The following is a 19,749-nucleotide window of genomic DNA, read 5'->3' on the forward strand; positions in this document are numbered from 1 at the left end:
AAGTACCTATCTAGCTTCTATCTAGTACGTAACTTGTAGTTTTAACAAATTAAGATAATTCCTAACATTTTTTTTATGATAATATTTTTGTAAAATATACGACTGTACAACAAATTAACTGTATGAGGGTGTGGGAATTGCAGCAGCATCTTATTGGCAATGGCGGCCCGAATTAAGCCGAAATTGGGATTATTATTTATTTTTTCATGCTTGTACTAAGCATTAAAATACATAATAAATACAAATATGTAATATATAATTATAATATATCTATTAACCTTTTCGTACGCTAAGTGTTTGATTGCTATACTGTGGCGATACCTACATAGTGCATCGCGACTGGATTTTCCCTCACGTTGACAGTTTAAGTTATCCCCAAGGATGGTTATTTATTGACTCTACGGCGCATCCGGTTACTGAGGGATTTATTTTTCCTCGTTGAATTTGCTTTTCGAATTTAAATCTGCATCTACCTTATAACGATACGGCAATTTTTTTTATCGATGACAGATTTAGTGCTTAAATGCGATCGAGTCTGGGGTCGATTGTAGTGGAGTAACAGCACCCATGTGTGAATCGCAATTCGTTCCGAGTGCTGACACAGGATTAATGAGTGACAGACAGATAGACAGACAGATAGACGGACGGACGGACAAGGAAGCGTTTATAAAAAAATAAAACGGTTACTGAAGGTTATCATATGGGGATAAAAATAAAGGAAAATATCGATAGGACTTTCAAGTCTACCTATCCGCACTTGGCCAGCGTGTTGGACTACGGCCTACGTCTTTCCTATTCTAAGACGGCTTTGTCTGTGATGGATTGATAATGATGAATAAACACACCTTTGTATTAAATAGTTACACGTCCCTGCGCCTTCAGTTATTACAAAAGATTCCATGTTGTAGAAACTTTATTTATATTTTGATTATTATTGTCACTGCTATCATTTCGAACTACAATGCGAAGTTCTTATACACCAAATAAATGTTGTAAGTTATATTTACAAAGATTGTAACGTTGGTTATAGAATGCACGATATCAAAACTAAGAGAAAATCAGTGAAAATAAGGCCACTGCAACACGGTTGGAACGCTTTTTATAAAATAACTATTCATAGACCTTAATGCCTTGCAATAGAGCTGAATTTTCTTGTAATTGGCGTAATATAATAGCTTAAAAATGTCATGGCTATTTTCCGCGCTCCGCGTTACGCTCTCATAATTTTTATATGTGGAATTCCGATTAATTGCATATAGAGTAATTAGTTCCTTAGCAGTTTTTTATTGTTTATGTACTTAGGTATATACTTCTTTAATGTATACATGCGTAGCGCTAAGAAATGAAATAGAAAGGACTGTGATTTCAAAATAAGTGCATTAAATTTGGCCCGTTTGAGCTTATTTGAACGATAATCCCAAAACGACAGCGTTAAGAACACAAAGAACAGTCATTCAGCCATTACTGCATGCAGAGCATAGTGTCCATAAACAGTGAAAACTAATTTGGGGAAAATAGGAAAAGTTTAAGTATAAGTTAAGTTTAAGTAAGTAAAATTAGTCGTGTAAATGGTTTCTGAATGCTCTTAATTCTGTGCCCGTTACTTCAAAACACGTTAATTTCTTCGTCTGTCTGTCTGTCAGACTGTTTTTCGGGACATTCGAACAGCTATACAGATTTGACGGTACTTTCGTCGACTAGGGGGGTAAGTAAATAGAGGAAGTGATATACTAGTAGGTAACTGTTCCCAGAAATCAACTTCACCGCTTATAAAACTGTAGGCAATATTGCCTGATATAAAAATATTTATTACGAATATGTGATAAAAAATTTTGTTAATATTTAATATTACTGTAAATTAATATTATGATAAATAAATAAATATACTACGACGATACAAACACCGCCATCTAGACCCAAAGTAAGCGTAGCTTGTGTTATGTGTTGTGGTACTAAGATAACCGATGAATATTTTTATTAATAATATACATAAATACTTATAATATACATATAAACACCCAGACACTGAAAAACATTCATGTTCATCACAGAAGCATTTTCCAGTTGTGGGAATCGAACTCACGGCCTTGGACTAAGAATGCAGGGTCGCTGACCATTGCGCCAATCGGCCGTCAAATATAACAGATTTGTTCATTTAACTTTTATTTAAATAGTACCAACATTCTTTTTGTCATTGATCGACCTCACACATGGTGCCTTCAAGGTATGCTCTAAGCGTTGGATCTATATTATATAAACACTTATTTTTCCTTCCATAAAGTTCCACGCAAGCGTGAGACTTTATTAAAATTACAATCTAGCCTTTAGACTAATTAGTAACATTAGGTGTTCTTAATATAGGAGACACTTTGTTCTTGTAATCTTAAAATTGCAGTAGCACTACAATTTCACTAAACTACACTAGCTCAAATAGTTTAGTCCTTCCGAGTCTTCCTCTCCTTCTCACTACGTCCGTATTATAACAGCTGGATAGCCTCGATTTTTGCAGGATGATGAAGCCTAGTCGCTATAAGACTGATGTAAAAGGCATATACTAATTTCGGCATCCACGTTAGGAGAGCCGTAGCTTAATTGGGAAAGCGCTTGGGCCGCGATTGCCAGTGAGTCGCAGGTTCAAATCCTGTCGGTTCCGAAAATTTTTATATGCATTTTAAATTTATAAAAAATTGATGAAGCCTATGATCGTGGGCTTCGGCATATTCTTTAATGACATTTTCTACGAAGTCCATTCGCAGTTCCCGGTTAATGTCTTCATCTCTTACATACCAGAGAGCATTATAAACACTAATACAGAACAATTATTCAACAAATGACATTTTATATTTGTCATGGGCGCGTCGTTTCGATTACTATTTAATAACCGAACCCGAGGACAACTCAGCACAGTGTTGATTTAGATGTACATGAGAAACAGGCACATTGCGTGCTTAATTAAATTGTAGATACTCTGTCTCGATACGTTGATTATCTCTTAGGGGTGAAATTGGACGACGAACATCCAATAGGCTATATTGGATGGTCTGGAATATAGCGTCGCGTTGGTTAATTAGGGATTGAAACATAAGTGGAACTAGTTGGCTGCATCGTAGATCTAATCTTAAAATTTGAAATTTGCATGCTCGGAATAGTAAAGTCTTTTTCGAGTACAGGAACACTGTAACGTCATAGCAAATTAGACCCAATGTTAATGATTTCACAGTCGCAAATTTGGTAATCATCATTTCAGAGCGTCTTTAGTATACCTATAGTAAATGAAATGAATTATTAATTTTGTTTCATACGGGTTAGTTATTGGTGTTTAGGATATATAAAGTTCGAACATATTCTGTTGATACAAAAACATGCAAATTTTAACATTAAGTTTTATTAATAATAATCTTCATTGACACATACGACATCTTTTGAAGCTGAAGTGGCAATGGGCAGGGTACATAGCTCTGAGAACCGATGGACGTTGGGGTCTCAAGGTGCTGGAACGGCAACCCCGCACCGGTAAACGCAACGTAGGTCGTCCTCCAACGAGGTGGACAGATGACATCAGGCGAGTCGCTGGGAGCCGCCGCGCTGGAGGCAAGCGGCCCAGGATCGTGTATTGTGGAACCCCCTACAAAAGACCTATGTCCAGCAGTGGACGTCTATTGGTTGACATGATGATGATGATGATGAATCTTATTTGTTATGAATTATATAAAATAATGTTCTAAGATTTATAGTGTCATATTAAATCATTGTAAGTAACTTTAGAATAATGTGCTTTGACTATATTCACGCTGACGTTAAATATTACTGATAGTCTAAACCGACCTTCGTTTAAATCTTTAGGTACTTGTTCAGAAAAAAAATTGGTGTGTGTGTGATGATCACATTTATTTAATGAATTCACAAATATATAATAAATTTAAGTCATACTACACAATACTAAGATTTTAAGATTTATTGTGCACAAATAGTCATGGAATGACATGAGAAAAGCAAATTAATATGTCTCGGCCCAATAACAGTGATTTCCTTTCATTTTTTGCTTCGCCATGCATTTATATACATAGTCATACAAACATTTTTATTTACGCAGCATTTATTACTACGTTTACAACTTCATTTATGACTGACCGCCATAAAATGCTGGTTACTTATATTAACATTTCAACTGAATTCGACTTTGCTCTGACAGTGAGCCAGACTGCTCCAACAATTTCAAGTCAGTCACATGTTCCATTCGCCCATTGATGTCTTTTGAATTAAACAGATGTACTCGTAGTAGTACTAGCTGTTTCCCGTGTTCTTTGTGCGCGTTTAATATGGTTTTATAAAAAATACCGTGGGAACCGTTTGTTTCCCTGGGACAAAAAGTAGCCTATTTTACTCTGGGTCCTATCAACTGACTCTATGCAAAAAGAAACAAGTAGATTGGTTGCTTCTTTGGGACGTGAAGGAAGGACAAAAAACGAGCAAACATACTTTCGCATTTATAATATTACTTAGTACTTTAAAATAAACGAGCGGCCGATTGGCGCTGTGGGCAGCGACCCCGCTTTCTGAGTCCAAGGCCGTGGGTTCGATTCCCACAACTGAAAAATGTTTGTGTGATGAACATGAAAATTTTCAGTGTCCGAGTGTTCAATTGTATATTATAAGTATGTTTGTATATTATTCATAAAAATATTCATCAGTCATCTTAGTACCCATAACACAAGCTACGCTTACTTTGGGGCTAGATGGCGATGTGTGAATGTTGTCGTAGTATGTTTATTATTAATTTATATTCCATTTTCATTGTACCCGTTCCAACTAACCTTGGAGCCTTATACGATTTATAGATTGAACAAGACCTTTTAAAAATAACAGACTATAATAGGTATTATGAGTAGGTACTCATAACAATTTTCATCCCGACGGTACCCTTGTTATACAATGGAAGTTAAGTAAATTAATCATTAGTGATCGTAGAAAAAAAAAGATAGCTATCCGGCTAGGGCCTAAATTTATAAATAACTAGCTGTTGCCCGCGACTTCGTCTGCGTTTGATTTTGTTTTTAAAGTATTCAGTATCGCTAAGCTTTAAATGACTATAGTAGTATATACCGAATGTTAAACAAGTAAAAACCATTGTACAACTTAATAATGAGGAGTTGGATTTGGTGGATACGACAATCTTTTTAGGAATAACTTTAGATGCTAAGCTTCAATGGGGCCCACATATAAATAATTTAGCGAACAGACTTAGTTCTGCAGCATACGCGGTAAAAAAGATTCCTCATATGACAAACATAGAAACTGCTAGGCTTGTTTATTTTAGTTATTTTCACAGCATTATGTCCTATGGCATTTTATTATGGGGTAATGCTGCTGATATAGATTATATTTTCGTCCTGCAGAAAAGGGCTGTTCGTGCGATATATAAAATGGGCCCAAGAGAGTCATTAAGGGATAAATTTAAAGAAGTTAAAATAATGACGGTGCATAGTCAGTACATATATGAAAATTTAATTTATGTCCATAAAAATATATCAAAATTTAAAAAGAAAATGCACTGTAACAATATAAATATTAAAAGCAAAAATAAACTCGTTGTGCAGTTTACTAGGCTACACAAAATTGCAAATTCATTCAAGGGCAATTGTATATTATTTTATAACAAATTACCAAATGAAATCTTTGAGTTGTCTCTCAATAAGTTCAAAGTTTATATAAAACGTAAGCTTACAGAAAAATCCTATTATAACATTAAGGATTATTTAAACGATAAAAAAGCTTGGGTGTGAATTGCTCTAGCTTCATAGCTTAGCTTAATTTAAATTTACTGGAAGATGGTGATAACAAAAAAATAAATTTACCCGGCCAAGTTTGTTGTGGGCTCTTCTTAGACCAGGGCGCGTTTGGAACCCTCGTAGCTTTAGATTTAAGTTGGCGAACGAAGTTATCACCATCCCGTTACAATTATGTAAACAAATATGTATGAACGCTTATAAGTGCCTGTGATAGGCCTTTTTTTTTTTTTTTTTTTTTTATACAGAGAAAATGCCTGACTCATACCACTCCGTTGGGGAAACGGAGTAGTTATGTGGGACTTGCACCCACTAAAAACTCTGTGTGTCCCTCGATAGCCCTATAAGTGAGAGCACGGGGTTCACTTGCGTATTCACCGCACTCTCGCCAAGGTTTTGACCCCCCAGTGCGTGGCGGGTCCTATCACCACTGGCCTGATCGCTGCCAAATCCTCCAGAGAGGCGTACACTACACGGCACGCCACCTTCTTAGGCCTGTCATTATTTGGGTGGCAAACTTCCCCTTTAATTCGCCACCCGCGCGCCTACAACTCATGGAGGCCGGAGGTCATTGGTTGCTCTACATGAATAAAGAAATTTTGAATTTGAATTTACATATCCGGGTTGGATAAAAGTCCCAAATAAATAAGGATTAAAAAAAAAATTCACCACAGAATTAAGAACATACAGAATTTAGCCAAAAACAGTGAAACGCCCCGCGCTTCTCACTTCACACCCGCAGAAAGTTGCTAGCTCACAAAATTCTCACATCTCTTTTCTTGCTAGCTCCCTATTTTATTGTAAACGTTTAACACATTACAGGTAAAATAATAACCGTCAACTGCTAAATGGAATGAAGTGTCTAACCAACTGTTCGAGAAACACTACTTAAGTGGAGTGGTTTTTTGATGCTTCAATATTAAACATGTACACGGTTTCTGAATGTTCTTATTTCTGTGAACCTTCCTCTTATATCATTCTATCCATTGCTTAAAACTGCATTAAAATCCGTTGCGTGGTTTAAAAGATAAAAGCGTACAAAAAGCGTGCAGCGACTTGTATTTATACTATGTAAATTAAAGATTATATGTACTTGCTAGATTCACTTTAGCTAGTTCAATTTATACCTATTAATTGTTTAAAATAATTTGTATTGTATTAAACAAGCATTTTAGCGTTCTAGTACGTTGCCGCTTAGAAATCTATTAGGGTTCAATAAACTGCCATATATTTCCCGATAAAAAAAAAAGAATAATGTAATATTCTATGCCGGTTTTTAAAATAAACAAGGATTAATTCACGTGTGTTCGTGTGTATTGACCGAAAACATTGAATTATAAACAGAGCTCAATTTTAAATGCGTTTAATTTTTTTTTACCTACGTATCTACTCGGTTTCTGTGGATAGTTAACGTTATATTATAAATCGAAATAAACTACTAGTAACTGCATGAAAATAATCGAAAAGTGTCTTTTAATCTAAATATGTTTCATATAAAATTGCAACTCGTAACTAATATTATAAATGCCAAAGTATTTTTGTTTGTCATCACGTCCTAACAAGGAAACCAATCGACTTGATTTTTGGCATAAAGTTAGTTGAAAACTTGAAAGGACGAAGAGTAACATAGGCTGCTTTTGATCCTGGAAAAACATCAAATTCCCAACGACGACGATGAAAAACATACGTATTTTAAAACGAAAAATCGTTCTTCATTCCATGCAAACAAAATAACAAATCGACTTGATCTTTGGCATAGAAATACCTGAAAGGACGAAGAGTAACGAAGCTACTTTTAGTCCTGGAAATAATTCTTTTTTTTTTCTTCCAATTACGTAAATGTTTTCACACTGAGGAGCGCAGCTAGTTGTAAACCTAGGAAGGAACCTCAAGGAATTTAAATATAAACGATTATGTTTTTGAAAGTTAATAATATTTACATGTTAATAAATTTTTTTATAATATTAAGATGAAAAGTAAACCTAGTTATATACCTAAGGAATCAAGTAATCTAGGTACCAATATATTGTTCTAGCCTGCTCTCGTAATATAGTTTATTCAGCTAATTCTTTTGTTCCATTCGAGACCTTTAACTGTGACACCATAATGATATTTCATTTCTTGAATTACATACGCATATAACTGCGCGAAGTTAGAGGTGCTTGCCGGGTATCGAACTCGGTCCGTCCGAAAGGGAAGCCGATGCCTTACCCACTAAGCCATCAAATGTAATAAAAAAACTGTAAGGTTACTTACATGGTATCAATGGTGCACCAAAGGAACTAATGTCGTAAGTGGTGGTTAAGCCATAAATCCAATATTGCTTTTACCTATGCCATTTGCCGCTATCGCAATCACAATCTTCATTATGACGGCCATTCTTGCATTTAATTCCAGTAGCAATTGCTGGCTGCCGCGAGATTACACTGGCGATATGTCGCTTGACAAAAAGTTGTTTTACTGCATTTTGTATATGGAAAAATGTTAGAAATAATTGAAGTGTACTACACGCTACGCAACGTCCGCGTCATTTAACCCACAATGAATAGCTTAAGGCTACGTTTAAACTCGAAAAGGTTCGGCCGCGTGCGGCTTTAGTTCAAGAGATAGTAAGGTAGGTACGATGTCGCGTGGAAACAGATCAGGAGTATGGATTTAATTTTACCTTACCTGTCCTGTTAGGATCAGGAAGCCTATTTCAGTCAAGGGTTAACTTGTAGTGCAATAAAAAAAATCGGTTTCTACGCGATATCGTTCTGGAACTCTAGATCGCTTACAAACCATTACTAGCCGACTACAGGGCACGTGTATCCTCCCACACTGAAAAGGGGTTAGGGCGTAGTCCACCACGCTGTTCCAGTGCGGATTGGACTCACTCGCTCCCTCACGGATTTTTTTCCTTCACCCTTAATCATGTGATATTTTAATTGCTTAAAACGCACTTAACTAAGGAAGGCATTCGACCGCTTTGAGAAATTAAAATTCCCGAATTACACCTGCCGGGATCGAAACCGGGACCTCCGTTTATAAGACTACATCGCTACATCGCGACTAAGGCGCCAGGTAGGGAGATTGCGACAGTCTAAAAAGTACAAAAACTAAAAGTCCTCGTGTGATTGTTTCTCGGTATGTTAGTAGGCTTGATATAACGAATGACTCGAAAATTATACAAGTTGTTAGACGGAGAATGTTAAATAGTATGCGGACTCATTTGCCGTAACAACATAATAAGGTCGTATTAAATCATTGTTTGACAATATTGTTTTTTTTTTTATACAGCGTAATTTTACGTAATCATATCAACCGCTGTCCAGGAACCGTAGCTAAGTAATTCGTCTAGTACCAGACTGGTTATAGTAAACCAAAAAAAAACTACGTTAGGAAAAACCGACTTTATAAACATCTTAAAAGAAAGTACCTAATAAGTATTTTCTACAACATTTTTAAGTCAGTGCCAAATTAAATATAGAAAATTACTAGGTACCTTAATACTTTTCTTATATATAAAAGGGAAGATAATATCACTTATTTAGTAAGCGCAATGTGTAACTACGCATTCTAGTGTTTCAGAAAGAAAGAAAACTTTTATCTGAGTATACACAAAAAAATAATTAGGCATGTTGCAGTCTAGCTGGGTCGTGGATTGGTGCAGTGTTCCCGTGACTCAGCCACCAGGCGTCTTGTTGGAGCACCGTGGATTTTAGTCGGTGAGAGTCCGACACGACTATTGTACTTCCCCGGGTGTGGAGTATTCATGAGGAGTCCCCACGTCAAAATAGGGTAGTTACAGTATGTAACTACCTACTAAATAGTTATATTATTTTGTTTTCTGTGGTTTCAATATCATTTTAAATTAAGTATTTACATTGCCTATCTATATATATATATAAAATAAAGTTGCGTTAGTTACACCATTTATATATCAAGAACGGCTGGACAAATTTTTATATTTGATTTTTTGGATTCCTCTTAGACCGGAGTAGGTGAAATGAAAATAAATAAATAATAAAATAAATGATCCGCGGTAGTTCGCCGGGACAGCTAGTTTGGAATTACAAAATGTACATACACACAAAGATGTTACAGTAAGAATACGATCGTACTGAAAGCTGGGCGTTTGGCAACCAGAATATAACTCTACGCTCTCTAACTGTTTCGCTATTCAAATAAATAGCAAGTTCGACTACAGGTTACGAGGTCCTGTGTTTGATTCTTAGGTCGAACGAATAAATTAATGGGCGATGGGTATTTTTTTTGTTAAATAATTATCATCATTCATTGTAATTTTTTATTTTTATATTTTGTCTTTTTAATTTATTTTTTAATTTTATATTTATGACATGCCACTTTAATCAATTTATACTGTAATTTTAATTCGATATTGTATATTGTTAATTTTTTCTTTTCTCTAATATTGTTATTTTAAATGTATAAATATAGGCTTTGCCTGAAATAAAGAGATTGTTATTATTATTATACATATATTATTATTATCCGTTTAGTCAGGACCAGAGTTAGGAAGTAGGCGTTGTACAACTTAATGTCTTCGGAACTACGTTAAGTCATCGTTATAAGCATTGCCAAACCACTATGGAGCAGTCTACCACGCTGCTCCAATGTCGTTCGGTGGGCTGAAAAGATTCTCTTAAATATCCTCTAAAATTTGTGACGGTTATTATGACTGAAGATATTTAAAAAAAGCTGATGCAGAGTCTCCGACCTGGTCACTATATACTACTATATTTTCATGTTTTATGCCATTGTTTACGCATAAAAGAAACATTAACCAGATCAATTTAAGTTTCGTGTTCGACCAACAAAAATGGTCGTTAAAAACAATTCAATGGTCTGCCAAAGATATCGTGGAATAATTGCTCGGTTTTAATACGTCGTTAAACAAACTCCCGGTGGTACCATTAAGCTGATGGCAGCCATAAGAAGCCAGGGGATGGTGTCAAGCGACCTAATTAGGTAGTGACCCAATTACTTTTTGAGAAGGCAAACCGTGGAAAAATCGTTCAGTAATACTGATTGATTGATAACAACGGGTTTTATCTCGTGAGCATTCTTACTAGTACTTAGCTACGCCATGCTTATTTCTGCAATCCCTATCCCTACTAATATTATAAATGTCAATGTAAGTTTGTTTGTTACGCTTTCACGCAAAAACTTCTTGACCGGTCCTCATGAAACTTTGTACACATATTCTTGGAAGTGTTAGAAGTAATATAGGATACTTTTTATCCCGACATTAAGCTCGGTTCCTTTGGGAGAGGGGGTGAGTGTTTGACGATTTTACACCATTTATATTACCAAATTATAACCGATTTAAATAATTATTTTGTACTATAGAGGTTATAATATGTGTTTAATTTTTCCCAAACTGTGATTGGAGATAGCGGACAGAACTCCTCAGCGGACAGCAGCAAACCCCTCATTTAAGGCTTAGCGATACTGAATACTTTAAAGTTTTTTAGATCTACAACTAAATTTAATGCCACATAAAAAAAACAAAATCAAACGCACACGAACTCGCGGGCAACAGCTAGTACAATATAATATTTCAGGCATATGAGAATTGACACCTGCGCCTCAGACTGATGGATACAGAGCGGCACTTTGTAGGCAGTGGCGAACACAGGGGCTTTGACCAGGGTATGCATAAAGAAGGAAGATTGTGTGAAATAGGAAAATTCTTCTACTTTATGAGAAATAGAGAAATTTTAGGATAGGCAGTGCTTTTGTACTTATATGACACGCCACTGTTTGTAGGACGTGTCCCTCGTATACTCTGCGACGTGGTGCTCTGTCTGTTTACATTGGGGCCATGCGCTTAGTCTGTAAATCTTGACTATAGTAAAAGCATAACCGGACTTATATTTATAGGAAAAACAAGTTGCTCTTGAAGTTGTTCGCTTCCTTGTTTTTATAAAAGAAATAATATTACGAGGACTTGTACCTTATGATACTTTTCATTGATGATCCGTTTCAGCAAAAAATGTCGCCGACATGAAACGCCTGGTATATGTGGAGCATCGATACCAGAAAGATTAAATATTATAAATGTAAAAGTGAAGTATTTTTACGCTCTCAACAACTGCACCGATCGTGACAGAGATAGTTTTCACCTTGGATATGGAGAATAAACAGAACAGACAGCCAGGTAGAAAAACATTTATAAAATGGTTTTTTTTGTTAAAGCTTCGTACGTACATTTACTTGTATATACTTATATTTTTAAGCGATAATTTTTGGGGTTTGGTGATGCCATACCCCAGAAATGGAACTACATATTTGAGATTTGATGAATTGCTTTGGAGATGAAGAAAGGAACTCCTAAAGGTAATTCATTCGTGATCAGTGTTTTAGTTTAGTAAAGAGAAGTTTTTTTTTAGCAAAATCTGGTAAATTCGATTATGTAACTACAATAAAATAAGAATTTCACGAGTCGCGATTCGAAAACTTTATTATGCTTAGGAACGTTATAAAAGCGTATACCCAACCCCACAAAGGACATCTGCACCTTTCGAGGATTCTTTTGGCGCGTTATGGAAAAATTATGATAGTAAATTTTTCCGATGCGCGCGCACATCGTCACGAAAAACCGACACCCTGAAGTTAGCTATAGTCAACAGTTTTGTTATTCAATAAAAGATTTGACACTGTACACTTTGAATAGTCAAAGTCTGCGGGCTCATTCCGGTGATTTAATTGATTCAATTGTACAAACAAAAATCTTAAATTTTAATGATGCAACTTAGTTTTCCGATAGTGTGATATAATATCTTCCAATGTATTAAATACCTTTTTCTGTTGTTAGAGTAGTTTTTTCTACAAAAGCAGAATAAGGCGAAAGTTAAGGTTTTTGAAAAGATTTTTATATTGTTACGCCAAAGAAGTATAACTTCCAACGCGTGTACATACACATTTTTTTTATATAGATAACGTAATTAATTGCTGGTTAAAGTTCGCAGTGATACATTAGCTAATTGCTTACTCTAAGTTGAATTCTTCAATGCAACAGTTACAAAGGAACTATTCAAGGTTATGAGACTATAGACATGTATTCTGTTATTGCAACTGTAGGCCCTGATACGAGCTGGTACATTTTGAAATGCGGAAAAGGTAATTGTTCCGGAGTAATATGTTTAAACGCGTTCTGTAAGGCGTTGCGACAAAAAATACTTAGTTAAAGTATTATTGTAAATGAAGTATAAAAATAATTAACTTGAAGTTGAGTTTTTTTTACTTAACATACCTACCTACCTATAATATCGTATACTTCACAGTTACTAAATTTAAAATATATCGTTTTCCTATTCAAATAGTCATTTAATAAATGATAAATACGTAGTGATATTTAAATTAAAACGCATTTACTTACGAAATAATTTATTTGTTTGTTTATTTATTTATTGACGGCAACAATTTTCCACCACGGATCAAACAGAAGCTAGTGGCATCAAAGATTATGCTCATTCACGTAAATTAAATTAGGTACCTACTTAAAAATGTTAACATGCAAAGGTGTAGTTGTATGTGTGTATGTGTGAGTAAGTGTGTGTTTTGTAGTAGTACGAACTTAAAATCAGAAGTGGGATGATCATTTCATATTCAGAATATCGTTGGTTATTTGCCGTTTTTATTATTATCAGCTGTTCTCCACAGATTCGTGGGACTGTCTTTGCACCTTAGGTCAGGAGAAAATACATTCTACTGTATAAAATGTACAGATTAACGTTACGCAAATTGAGATCGGAGTGGGCCCACAAACGTTAAAAATCTCACTAAACGAAAGAGTCAAAGTAAAAAAAAAAGTCCGTCACGTAATTAATGGAAGTCTTGGGTACTTACCGGTCTACTTAGCAGGTTTTGGGCCACTTACACCCAAAGCACTTGCCGAGGAAATTGATATAAACCATAAAAAATGATCACAGCACGTCATGATTCTTGACCTAATTTCTCTTCTATTGTGGATAAGAAACGTCTCGGAGAGTTATTGCAGGATTAAACGGGGAAAAGGGACCGACAGAATGGTATCCCCTTTTTGTATGCCAATCGTGGGCGTAATGACAGCAAATAAATATTGCTTAGGGGATTAATGCCCAAAATATTTTGGACGTGTTTACATAACCTGACCTTTGATGCGGTCTGTGATTATATAAGCTAAGTAACTGATATGTTAGATTAACTGCCTTGTTGGTGTAGTGGTTAGCATGTTGGATAGAAAACGAGGTTTTGGTTTCGATTTCCGGGTCGGGAAAAATATTCTTAACTACTTTGTTTTGTCTTTTTTTTACAAATACTATTAGTCTACAAATACTCAGTCCTAACCAGAATTACTTACTTACTTATCTGATTATATTCCCACATTTATTTCACATTTTATTAGACAGCCGGTTGGCGCAGTGGGTAGCGACCCTGCTGTCTGCGTCCAACGCCGTGGGTTCGATTCCCACAACTGGAAAACGTGAATGTTTTCAGTGCCTGGGCGTTTGTCTGTATATTGTAAGTATTTATGTGTATTATATTAAAAAAAAAATCTTTAGTCATCTGAGTACCCATAACACAAGCGACGCTTACTTTGGGGCTAGATGGCGATGTGTGTATTATCGTAGTACATTTGTTTTTAGTGATAATATACCCGTAATCCACCAATCTATTTATTTATTTAAGAGCACTAACAACATGCATATTACACGTTTTTTAAACATAGCACACACACAAAAACATGGACTGATATGCACGTCAATGACAAGTGCACATAGCATTGACAAAGCGTCATGTAAACTTAATTTGGCAAAAAATTAACACAAAATTTAACTCACCGATAAGAGTTCGGTGAGTTTTTTCTAAAAGCTGTTGGTGAGTCACGGAAGATATCGATGCCAGGTATCTTTTTAGATAACACGTTGTATTTCGCACAAATACGTATAATAGGCGCTTGTATTCCGAGATGGGATTTAGTACATGGTATATGAAAAAAATTTGTGGATTTGCAACTTCTGGTATACCGGCGCGGGACAGTCAGAGATATGATTGAGAAGGTTGTTACATTTAATTTTGTTTTGTAATATTTTATGTAAAAAACAAAGATCAAGAATATCCCGCCTGTTTCGTAGAGATGTCATTTTCAACACTGCTAATCGCTGATTATATGGCTGCTGTGTGAAAGGCCACCGACATAAAAAGCCAGGTGCCGAGTAAAACCGCGCTGTATACTTTCAAGCCGCTGCGAGTGCACGCTGTAAGCCGGATTCCAGATAGTACTCGCGTATTCGAGGCTGCTTCTCTAAGGCGTTATATAATATAATTTTAGTCTTAATGGAAAACCCCCTCGTATTACGTTTTAAGAACCCCAGAAGCTTTGCGGCTTTAGTAACAACATTATTCACATGTGATCTGAAATTTAGCTTGTTGTCAATAGTGACTAGTAAGTCTTGGATCTCCGGTACAGCTTGCAGTACAACATTACCAATTGAGTAACTAGAGACAAGTGGATTTTACTTTCTTGTATATTTTAATCTACATACGGAGGTCGGAGGGTGGATTAAACTCTTCATCAATATATTCAACGAGGGAGGAGACCTGTGGCCAGCAGTGGGAGGAGGTCTTGTGTTGACTTTTATTGGTTAATTAAAAATTCTAATATTCTTTATTCATGTTGGCCTATCACAGGAACTTATGAAGCGTTCATACTTCATATAGATATATATATATATATATATATATATATATATATATATATATATATATATATATATATGATTATTTAATTGTGTAATGGTGATAACTTCGTGGGACAACTTAAACCTAAAGCTACGCGGGTTCTAAACGCGCTCTGGTCTAGGAGAGTCCACAACAAACTTAACCGGGTATTTTTTTTGTTATCACCATCTCACAGTTCATTAATATTTATCTATGTAGTTAGAGCAATTAACACTTAGGCTTTTTTATCGTTTAAGTAATCCTTAATATTATAAAAGGATTTTTCTATAAGCTTAAAACTTGTTGAGAGACAAGTTTTATATAAACTTTAAACTTGTTGAGAGACATTTTATTTTTGTGGCCTCTGCATATCGACACAAAGAAGTACAAAAATCCTGTCAAGTGTACCTAAGGCTTAATAACAAGACTAGAACTTCCCCGCAACTTCATTCGCGTAAAACTTTTAATAAGTAAAAGCTTTATCAACTACCACTAATTTAGACACTGCGTCGCATCGCTAGACTCCTATGGGTCTAACTGTGTTGTTAAAATTTACTAATGTAGTGTTAATAATACCTATGTATCGTCCGTCATTTATTTCCCAATCATTGGTAGATACATGAATGTTATTTATATGAATAGATTATTACATCTACAACACAAGATTTGGTTAAATTAGAATTTAGTGCTAATCTTGCAAAGTTGTAAAAATAAGAAAAAACGCCTCTATTTCCGCCCGTATCTTTGTTATCGATATAACTTACTAGCATAACAATTAGTGACGCATATAAAGCAAATATTTAAAAATCACTACGCACTAACATACTCGTAGTTAGTTACACACAATCCAAATATTTAACAAAATAATGAGACGCATTAATCGGGCCATATCAGCAGTTAACCGGGCAGTTAATATTGACTCTAGGATGTAAGTAGTTAATTACCCAATTGACTGCCTTCCGAACCGGTGGTAGAGTCACTACACACAGACAGGCTTGACGTTTCAAAAGTGCTTATATTAGGCCTTCTTGAAATAAATGAATTTTGAATTTTGACGCGAGGAGTAAGCAATAAGAGTCAAAATACAATTAGAACGAAAGTAGAGGATACTGCGAGCAATACCTATCATCGTCTAATCAACCGATTTCGACTCAGACAACGAATATGTTGTAGTTTTTCCAGATTCTTCCAGAAGTTTCCACGGTCCATAAGCCAATTGAGAAAAGCGACGGGGGGTGGGCAAGCTCGAAGCTTCTCCAGCAATTGAGTTCATCCTCGATTTTGTCAGGGAACGTCGACCTAACGTCCAGAGTGGCAAGTGTCAGGTTTTCTTTCTATGTATACTTATTCGATAGCGTGAAAGTTAACTACGCTTTATATGGTATTGAAAGAGCGCCATCTAGCTATAATCAAAACGGCTAGCATGGGCAGAAGACATTTATCTCCCCGGAGTAAGGATAAATAATTATCTTATCCCACAGCTTTATAAACTTTCAGAGCATAAAATACAAATAATATATGTGTAATAATAAACGGGGGTAGACTTCTCCTATTCCATGTTCGCGTTAGCAGATGGACACTTTAATTATATCCCCTATATATATATTATGTCATCGGTTGAAATTTGTTGTCTCAAAGAACGTAGTAAATAACGTGTTTGGGTCGCCTTTCCAGGCAAATGACGTTGGGATTCAGCGTAAAGATGTACGCCTGAAGCTCAACATTTCCTATAAACAAACTTACATAAATTGGTAATCAGATTTGTGTACAAGTAGATACTTACATATCTTAGTTACATAAGCGGCATGAAAAATAAACAATATCAGAATTAAAGAAGAATTCAAAAATCATTTTCTACTTCAACTGGCCTCATGCATGATTACTTTAAAAAGATTAACGGAATGGTTTTGATAAGTAAGTCACAAATCAGATATTTAATTAGGGTAGTTAATAGAAAATAGTTATTTACTATATAGTTTTAAATCATATTCATAATATATTTTTAGACAGCCGATTGCTCGATTCCCACGAGTCGAAAATGTTTTGGGATGAACATTAATTTTTTAAGCATAGATCAACGGGTACATACCACGATAATATTTTGAATTATTATCGTGGCATGTACCCGTTGATCTATCCTTGAAAAATGTTGGTTAACCACGAAAATCTTAGTTTAAAATCTTTAATGAACATTAATGTTACCTGCATATTATAAGTATTTATGAATATTATTCATTTTTTATCTCAGTGCCCATAACACAAGCTACGCTTACTTTGGGGCATGGTGGCGATTTTTTACTGTCGTAATATATTTATTTCTTTATTTTTTTATTTACAACAAAAAGTGACCCGCGCGAAAACATCGCACTGGTAACATAATATCTGCTAATTTTAAAGCTATCTTCGGAAAAATACAAGACAACGCATGCCGATCAAGTATAGAAAATGTGCGCAAAGTATTAAATAAATTCCGTGGAGGATAAGATAAGTAATCGGTACAGCTGAAGTGCTTTCAAATAGAAGTAAGATGAATCTGTCAAGTCGGGATCGCAAAAGCCATCAGCGTTAGATCGAGCAGCGATTGTCGGGATTAATCGAACACCCTTTAATACAGCGCCGCTTGTGTTCCAGACTTCCGAATTAATATTCTGGTTGTATTATTTTTAGAAACCTGTACTGAGTTCAAATTACTCCTACGGAAGAATAATTACTTTTAATATAGAAATTAAACTAGCTGTCTAACGTGGTTTGTATTTGAGGACCTCCCTGGCGCAACGGTCATTGACCATACTATTTCCATCATTTATTGATTTCATTTTTTTTTAATTCTTAACAATGCTTGAAAAAAAACCATTAAAAATTTATAAGAAAAAACATCCACCCTCCACTTGCGGGGCTTTTGAATGCCCATGCAACCGGCGGTCAAGGCTCCAGAGTGAGGAACCTCCTCACAATATGCGCCGTTTCAAGGACTACTGCCTTCTGTATCGGATCCTTGATCCAACAATCAAGCGAAGGACCATTGACTGAAACGACGATCGGAACAATAACGGTCGACTCAACATTCCACATGGCGGTAATCTCGTGAGCAAGTAACCATTGACCATCATTATTATCATCGTATGCAATGCGCGGCCACTTCTGGACATAAGAACGTCTTTTGTGAGAAGTTCAAATTGCACGATCTTGTGCCTCTTGCGTCTATACGACTCTCACCTACTGCAATGCATTACTATTAAATGACCATATATATGTAACGCAAAAAACTTGAAGGAAATGCAGGCACTTAAATGCAAACATTAATGGACTGAAAAAAACATGACCTGGCGGGTTCTCGCTATAACTATCGTACAAGGACATAAATGTAAGGGAGACCATGTTTGTATTTACATACGAATAATCGGATTTATTCAAATGATATTCGTACGAGTTCGAAATGACCTTGTCATTTTTTCGTTCTTTAACGAAAAGAATACCAGGACATTAATTACTATTGATATGACAAGAATAAACTATATAATAATTGGAAGGCTAAAAATCTTATTGTAGGAGACGCAATTTAAATGGAGAATGACTAAAGCTTTTTTGCCTCGTAAGTAAGACTTCGGCTTGCCTTTCGGGGTAGCCGAGTTGGATTCCCGGCTGGCACGTCCCTAACTATATAGAAGCAGGTATGTGCGTTCTAATTAATAAAATATTACTTGATATAACGGTGAAGGAAAAAGTGAGAAAACCCTGACAGTGTGCTGAGTGCGAGACATTTCATCTATTCGATCAGGTAAAAGTTAATTATGATTTGTATAGCGTCGAAAGAGCTCCATCTGTGGTCCCTAGATACAAATCATACTTAGTTAACTTTCACGCGATCGATAGATAAAAAATCTTGCACTCAGCACACAGTTCTCGATAATTTCCTTAAACGACAGTACCAATTCGAAATTGGCCAGCGTGGTGGACTACAGCAAAACTGTTATCAATCGAAGAGAAGTGCCGTGCTTTGTAGGCCGGTGAAAGGTAGGTGATGACTGTCACACGACTTAAAAACGACGGGGTGTTATCTATGAGTTTGTCTGTGTGTTTGTGTCTTTCTGTGTCATGTGGTGTTTCATAGCTCCCAAACGGCTGACCTATTTTTATTTTTGTTTTAAATATGAATTAGTGTGAGTGTTCTTTGCTATGTTTGATAAAACCAGGCTGAGATGGCCGCCGCTGCCACAAAATGGCGGATTACATAATTTAGGAATAAAAATCTGTT

At 35.7% G+C, this 19,749-nt stretch overlaps 1 protein-coding gene across 4 annotated transcripts in view; it reads right to left on the reverse strand.

Moving 5' to 3' along the window:
• LOC120625945 (sialin) overlaps positions 1 to 19,749 on the reverse strand; it is a 44,528-nt gene that overhangs the window by 15,649 nt on the left and 9,130 nt on the right. The window contains exon 1 of one of the 4 annotated variants that reach the window (XM_039893218.1): positions 846 to 965. The exons of the other annotated variants lie outside the window; for them this stretch is intronic. Coding sequence (XP_039749152.1) covers positions 846 to 901 — 56 coding nt within the window. The 5' untranslated portion in view covers positions 902 to 965. Of the gene's footprint in view, positions 1 to 845; positions 966 to 19,749 lie in introns of those variants that run through there. 4 annotated transcript variants of the gene reach the window in all.

This window comes from Pararge aegeria, chromosome 8 (assembly GCF_905163445.1).
Source record: "Pararge aegeria chromosome 8, ilParAegt1.1, whole genome shotgun sequence".
NCBI lineage: Eukaryota > Metazoa > Arthropoda > Insecta > Lepidoptera > Nymphalidae > Pararge > Pararge aegeria.